Source organism: Dermacentor albipictus, chromosome 1, assembly GCF_038994185.2.
Source record: "Dermacentor albipictus isolate Rhodes 1998 colony chromosome 1, USDA_Dalb.pri_finalv2, whole genome shotgun sequence".
In the NCBI taxonomy this organism is placed as follows: domain Eukaryota; kingdom Metazoa; phylum Arthropoda; class Arachnida; order Ixodida; family Ixodidae; genus Dermacentor; species Dermacentor albipictus.
Window position 1 is genome coordinate 375,195,321 of NC_091821.1, and position 8,090 is coordinate 375,203,410.

At 45.3% G+C, this 8,090-nt stretch overlaps 1 protein-coding gene across 4 annotated transcripts in view; it reads left to right on the forward strand.

Moving 5' to 3' along the window:
* The window catches only part of ctrip (E3 ubiquitin-protein ligase ctrip), a 160,207-nt gene extending 153,013 nt beyond the window's left edge, over window positions 1-7,194 (forward strand). For all 4 annotated transcript variants that reach the window (XM_065431586.2, XM_065431585.1, XM_065431588.1 and 1 more), the window contains exon 36: window positions 5,846-7,194. In XM_065431586.2, the coding sequence (XP_065287658.1) occupies window positions 5,846-6,042 (197 nt within the window). In that variant the 3' untranslated portion in view covers window positions 6,043-7,194. The remainder of the gene's footprint in view (window positions 1-5,845) is intronic.
* The last annotated feature ends 896 nt before the right edge of the window (window positions 7,195-8,090 follow it).

Below are 8,090 nucleotides of genomic sequence, written 5' to 3' on the forward strand. Positions count from 1 at the left end.
CGTGATCTGCGTCGTCTGCTACGGCAGCGCGCTAGCCGCATTGTCGGGAAGAGTGCTACGGTCAGAGGCAGTGTGCGTATTCCATTGTTACTTAGGGAACTGAGCCGATATTCCTTCTTAAGCGTTGTGCAACGCAAAATCTGAGCTTTCACTGGCCACATTCGAGTTCTACGAACTTCTTTTGACGTCATGCTTCTTTCGTTCTTTCGAAAGGCCGGGGTACTTAGTGCGTGCACGTGCATTTCTTCGCTGTGTGTGTTACCGCAACACGCAGCGACAAGAAAGGGACACTGAACTGTGCGCGCAACGTGCTCGGTCTTTATTTGGCGCGAAAGGAAAACAGAACACTCAATATAATGACTATGCGAGTCGAACACGATGAAATAAACGGATAAGACTAAAATAATACTTTAGGCATAATAATACTTTAGGCAAAATAATACTTTAAGGCATTGAGCTGAAAGTGTTTCTTCTCGACAATAGTTCTTTACAAGGGTAATTTTAGCACAAGGCTAAGAACAAGGCTAACGATTTAGCACCGTTCTGGTCAGATGAAAAAGCTAGAATGAATTAAGACGGACAAGCGCCAGCTTTATTCAGATCAGTCTTGTATCATGTAAACCTTCCTGTGTCTGTAGAGAGCCGCACCGTTCTTCGATCACCAATGAGCGACAGAAGGAGATGACGCTGCATTTCCTTTTCAAGGTCATTTACTTTTTTTACGTTCAGAAGTTTGAAGAGCGCCAAATCACCACAAAGTCGACCATCATCATCGAGTCGGACGTGCTGCGAATGAACGCATGACTTACCGATTCAATTTGCAACTCACTGCCCTCCAGAATGAGCGCTGTCATCGCTGCCGCTTGGGACATGATGAGGTACTAAGTGATGTTCGGAGCGTGCCGCGTGCATTTCCTTGTCGGCTGACAGAGCCTGTCTTGTGTAAAGAACTATTGTCGAGAAGAAACACTTTCAGCTCAATGCCTTAACCTAAAGTATTATTTTATTCTTATCCGTTTATTTCATCGTGTTCGACTCGCATAGTCATTATATTGAGTGTTCTGTTTTCCTTTCGCGCCAAATAAAGACCGAGCATGTTGCGCGCACAGTTCAGTGTCCCTTTCTTGTCGCTGCGTGTTACGATAACACACACAGCGAAGAAATACACGCGCACGCACTAAGTACCCCGGCCTTTCGAAAGAACGAAAGAAGCATGTCGTCAAAAGAAGTTCGTAGAACTCGAATGTGGCCAGTGAAAGCTCAGAGTTTGGCGTTGCACAACGCTTAATAAGGAATATCGGCTCAGTTCCCGCAGTAACAATGGAACACGCACACTGCCTCTGACCGGAGCACTCTTCCCGACAATGCGGCTAGCGCGCACCGTCGTAGCAGACGACGCAGATCACGAGTCCGCCCCTAGAGCGCCTGCGCCTGCGCGAGCTGCTTCCGCCGCGCGACTCCAGCGCTCGCCGCATCGCCGATGCCACGCGCTCCGAGTTTTCCCCTAAGTGTGAAACAGACTGTACATATTAGTGTAAGAGCAGGAACATTTGAGTCTTGTGAAATAGTCTCGTGTGCACATCTTCAAAGCCTTGTACTATGTGTATAACAACGCATCAAACTTTCAATTCTTATAAGTTTATTTCCTTTTTTATTGTTGTTATTCATGAATGAAGAGTACATATATACCAACGCAAAATATCTTTTCTCACTTTAAGGTCACCTTAGAAAAATTACAGTAAATTTTTTTCGAAATAAGTCCCTAAGAACAATTGGAATCTGCAATAAAAGAAATTGACCCTGGGCAGTCGCATATGGTGAAAAAAAGTCACGGGTCTGCCTTTATTTTTGAGGCTGCATGCTGTGCCCATGCAAGCAACAACAGACTTGGCAGTCGTTCATCTCTTGAGGCAGTTTGCTGGGGCCCACGGGAGAACCGATGACGCATTGCATGCGCTTGTGGGCTATGAGAAGTGTGTGCACCCACTGCTGGTGAGGCGCACGGAATTGAAGATCACGAGCTTTTTTCACTGCAACACACTAAATTCGCATTTCTATCCAGAAGTCGAGGTGTGTTTTGTTTTTTTCTTTTGGTTTCACGAACAAGCAATTTGGACCGGCCTCGCGGTATTTTGACACGCACAAGCATGGGTTAGCAGCGAATACAATGGCACGGTAACTTTTGGATGTGGCTATGTTACAATTTTAGATTTTGAAGGATCAAACAATCCCTTTTTCGATTTTACAAACTTCCTGATTTAACAAAATAATTTGGGCGCTTTGGTCATTACTTCTTTAAATCGAGTTTCAACTGTACTTCGTTATACAGTTGAACCTCGTGCAAACGAAATCGCCGGGGAATGCGCCGAAATTCGCTTTCGCTAGAATTTCGTTGTTGTGAAATGAGACATCACAGATAGGTAATGCGTCACAGAATGAAACTATATTGTCAAAGTTCTGTTAGCTTACTTTTGCAAGCTTTGCTCAAGGATATAGAACCCCGTTAATGACAGTACAAAGTGTGTCGCATGCATCAATCAGCAGTGGCAGCACTGCCATGAAACAGTATTCTCCATCAATTGCTTTCAAAGATGTGATCACTTTTGCAAGGTTTTGCATAACTCGGCACTGGACGCAAAGCAGCAGCACTCCACACATGCCGCAGCATTTCTCCAGCGCATGCTGTTGCCCGTAGGCGCTGACGCCTCTGGTGCCGAGCGCGAAAGTGATCGTATCTTGTATACCGAAAGGCAATCTACGAGATTATGGCTCCTTCAGACAAATCTACGTCCGGTGCCAATACCGAACGTGATGCCTGCCGGGTGGCACCAAAACCAGCGTTCTTGAAGCAAGGGCTGCTTATTCTAGGATGATTACTCAATCACCGCCCGATACATGCTACTTTGTGCTCCGACCGCTATCTCAAGTGCCATTACTCCTTTGCCGCATTTTCATCACCGACCCACACATTACGCACTGCAGTAGGTGTGCAAAAGCAGTCGTCACATGTCGGTAGCAGCATGTGTGCAGCTTTAAATGGGCAATCAACAAACAAAGATGGTGGCCATGACGTGTTTCCGGCGCACACTATTGCTTCTGATGCTTGGTTGTTTTTGTAAACAAAAATGGCAGCGCCCATGCAATGTGGTAGCATTTTACACAACTTTAGTCCAAAGAAATCGCATTTGAGCATTTGGAGCCTGCTGGCTTGGTGCAAGTAGGTAATATACGGTGTTACACCTTGGCAAATTTTATTGATGTGGGATTGTAGTACAGCAACACTTCATTGTCGAGGCATAAAAAGGTGTAAAATGCATTGAATCCTTGGGCGTTTGCCGGGAATATGAAAATATTTAGTCGCTGGATTTTGTTATTGTGAGTTTTGACTGTATAGAGAATCTTATTATATTGAAGTTTGTTATATGAAGGTCTAACTGTTTACTACAAGGTTAATGCTGCTGATGAAAAGTTGTGCCACCAAAAACAAAGTTAATCTTTCCGCAGTCACAAGTATCATTTCCATACCTCAGGTGGCTAGCCTTCCTTCTCCTTGTGGAACAGGGATGTTCATACTGCCACAGCACTTGACAAAGGCTGATTGCAAGGAAAAGGAAAGAGACATTAAAACCTCATTAGTTCGACGTCATCGGGACCGTAAAAAAATATTCGAATTAAGCGGGTTTTTGAATTAACCAAACACACATGAAATGCAAGAATGGGCAAACGGCAGCCAGTGGCAGCGGCACGGAACACGCGCTGACGCTGTGACCGCCGCGACTGCGAGGAGCGTGCAAAACGGGGGACGAGAGCACGTGACAGAAACCGATATGCCCGCTGCATTGCAGTGAAGCATGTCTTCTCTGCAGGCACTTGTTTCGGCGGTGCACGGGGCGTACCGTGGACTGATTTTGTGCTAACAGTATTACGGGTCAGGCGCATTGTCTATAAATAATCGCAATTGCTATGTGGCGTCGTTTCACTGCTCCGAATGGCTGTCGTTTCGTCGGGTTTGCTGTGAAATGGGGATCAGGAATTGCCGCATAGCACCCCAATTCTTCGAATTAACGGGGTTGGCCTATGCCGCCGGTTCTAATTATCTGATCAAATTTACATTAGAAAATACAGGACCGCAGAAAACCTTTGAATTATCCGGGATATTGAATTAACAGAGTTCAAATTAACGAGGTTTTACTGTAGTGAGAATCTACAAATGTACTGTATTTACTCATGTAACCCCTACACCTTTTCCAGATTTTTTATAGGGTGCGGGCTTTATGTGAGGCTGGCTTATGGCGACTGACTGAAGCCTCAATCTGCACTCTGTTACACAGAATGCAACCACTGCTTGTTGAAATCAATCAGCATGCGGGTATGCACATGACACACTCTGAAACTTTTTTCTGAATTTTCGCACTCCGAAGTGGGGTCGCGGGCCTTACATGAGTAAATACAGTAGTTGGTGCATGCATACAAATTTCGTTTATGGTAAATTTGCTGCTGCATCTTTAGTTTATAACTGTTCATAGGTATACAGTAATCTTGAGAGAGCACTGAGTAGAAGGGAAACACATTTTGTGTTATGTGGAAGGGTTTATGAACTGACTGCATTGTGTATACACAACATAGGCATAGTATAGAACTTAATTCTAGGAGTTCCTACAATCTGTGTGTGTCATCGATGATTTGTAATGAGACATTGTGAAGTTGTTACAGCATTTAAACATTGCACGAGGTCGTGCGCTGCACAGCATAAGAAAGTAAGCACAATTGTAACATTTTCATTAGTTGTATAAAAATACATACCATATGACTGAAGCCTTGCTTCACTTGTTTTCTATCATGAGCGTTAGATCTGCATAACTTTATTGCAATAATAATTGTGTGGACACTCCTGGTCAACTTTTGCTGTCGGCGTCGTCGGTGCTGTAAACCTCTGCATTTATTTAGGTATATATGTGCTATACGCTTATCCATCTCATATATGCAGATTTATAGTGCTACACTATTCACACTAAAATTGCTCATACCAGGCCTGATGTTCTTGACTAAATTAGTCCTCAGAATTTTGCAAATGGGAAGCTCCCAAACAAATGTCATGAAACATAGAATTCACAGTGCATGCCTTTTATCTTATATCTTCCGAGACTAATAAACAATAGAAGTGCAAAAGAATATCGGTGTTCAAACCTGAAAGAGATGCAATTTTATTGGCACGGCTCTTTATGGCCAGCCTTGTGGCATCTGTGCGATATCATTACAGGCCCTACATGGCATGTGAAAGCTTTTAATGGTGCCAGAAATTGTGGCAATGCAACATTAAACCTTGCTATCGCAGTCAATGCTTTGCCCTTTTGGCAAAAATGTCACCCCCCCCCCTCTATTTTTAACTGGAGTCATTACCCTTCATACATTGTAACAACACTTCCTGCTTCAGCTAAGGCAGATGTACAAGGAGCTCTGATATGAAAGGGAACACATGACTGGCACTGAAGCAACCATTACTGCAGGAGCATCAAATCATACTCGCCTTGACACTTGGTACTACAATATGGTTGTCCTTTTCAAGAACCTGCCCAATTATAACTATCTATTTCACTCTTAAAGCAAGGACATCTGGCGGCTTGCAATGTAAACTTGGTGTTCCTGTTCATATTGTCCCATCCACACAACCCTTGCTAAAATTTTGTTGCCTCATGCACTCAGAAAAAGTCGTACCTGGCAAGACTCTCACATTCCCTTTCTGGCCAAGCAGTTGCTTGCATCATTAATAAACCTGTTCATCATTCTGCTTGCTCTTTCATCAGGCGAGACAAGCTTGCTGATTGTGCATGACTGTGCTTTCCAGGATTCAAGAGCTTGAGTCCACCGTTGACCATAGTGCGCAAGACCTTTGAACCTAACGAAAATCCTGACGACTACCTGCCCTCTGTGATGACCTGCGTCAACTACCTGAAGCTGCCAGACTACTCGGACGTTAGAGTGATGCGCGAGCGACTGCATGTGGCCTCCAGCGAGGGCCAGCACTCATTTCACCTCTCCTGAGGGGCACCTGCTCGGTGCCTGTTGCCCTGCCAGGACTTTGGGATATTGGGGGGCAACCAGGAGAGAAGAGAGAGAGCAACGGGATGTGGGGAGACACCATTGCCAACCCCTGTCTGGAAGCTGTGCTTGCTACGCTCCCCTGCACCACCATTTTTGTACTTTTATTTGAAGCCCGAGCATTCTTCATTACAGTGTCTATGTGCGCCTTGGTGTGCAGTGTTTCACTTATTCTATATGCCCAGTGGGAAGAAAGCACCCCCCTCCTCCAAGAGCGGAGGTATAGCCACACAGGCTGTTGGGTTATTGTGGAATTGCAGACGATAATGCAGCTCATAAGAGCTGAATGAAGCTGTCGAGTCCTTACAATGCCTGTATTCTGCTACATATCTGGGAACTTTTTGTGCCTCCACCCACCCCTTTCCTTTTTGCTTGTTTTGTTCCAGTTGTTGAGCTGTTATTGTTCATACTTAGCATTTCAGTGGCCACTTGCCTTTTTTGAGCTGCAGTCGCAAAAAAATGTTGAGTTTATTGAACTTTTGTTGTTTTTTTTTACATATGGGAGGCTGCCTCTTGAAAGGCTTGTAAGGAATGCATATGCCACTGCACAAGTTTGCAGCGGCATTTGCTTGTGGCATGCTGCAGCATCTTTCATTTTTGTCTGGCATCAACATTTGTGCAACTCATTTTCTCATTAGTCCCCCTCTTTTTTTTCCCCCATGCTGTAAAGAATGTGGCAAGATTTTGCTTCCTCGTTGCACATCATCGAGCCTTGGTATTAGTGCCTTGGTTGTCTCTCCTCTCCCCCCCAGACACAGTTTCGGTGGCCGAGACTGCAGATGGCCAATGCGGCTGTTGTACGTGTGCTCCATCGGCAAGCCAGCAGCAGTTGGAGATGAATGGCATGTCGTTACAGCCAGAAATAAGCAGACTGCTATGGACAGTGGCTTGTGCCTGTGCGCGTGTGTGTGTGTTAAACCTGCTGCTATGTGCTTTTTTTTTTTGATGATTGAGAGAGAGAATCTTGATGTTCCATTTAAGAAAAGAGGAGAGTCCTACACCCACTTTCTTGTCTTTTAATTAGTTCTAAGTTAATGGAGCACACAAAGGAAGCCTGTACATGAGTTGGAACAATAAAAAGACACTTGAACTGTGGTGCCTTTGAACTTTTCACAGCCATCAAGTGAGAGACTGAGCTCACATTGACAAGGAGCAATACACATTGCAACATTGCCTCTGTTGGTAAAGGACACAAAATCTGTAACCCTCGAAACTTCAGGGCTATAGTTGAACCCGTGCGTGCACTAGCTCATGGCCGTAAGACACCACCGTTGCAGGTAATTTTTTTTTAAGCATTGATGTGAAAAATGACATATTTCAATCAACTTGGTAAAATTTGGCACATTGGGTAGTGCCTGACATATTTGTGAAGCCACTGCCCGGGGCATTGGGAACAGATTGCAGTTCCACATTAATGCAGGAACGACTGCCGTGCTAGTGCGCAAATGGCAGAGTGCCACGCATTCCCGGCATGGAAGCCCAGGAGGGAGGAAGTCGTGGCCTTTGGGCAGAAGCGCTTGTAGCGCAAGCTTTCTATACTGTTGGCGCGAGCTGCAGGTAAGCATTGGCAGCGTCTGCATCTTTTATGGTTTGGGCTACAACGGAAGCGGGGCAAGGAGAATGGGCGGGTGGGTGAATTTACTCCCCGCGCAAGTGCGTCCGCTTGCTCATTCCTTCCTGTGCCCACATGACTCGGTGTCCAATGAATGTGTCGCTCAGTTCCCTTGTGCCGCATAACTACTGCTTCTTCATGGATGGTGGTTGCCAGCAGGTTTGCAGCAATCTTGCTTAGTTCATGTACGGCGTCTTGTGAATCTTTATATATGTGTAGAGGGCTGCGACACTCAAGGCTACCATCTCTGGCTGCTTGGACAACCTCTAGTATCGCTTGTAGCTCTGCACCGGTCGTACTTAATGGTGTGCTACAAGTAGTTGTTGCCGGGTTGCTACCATCACTATTCATCCTGGCAGTACCTACGCGATTCTCTGAA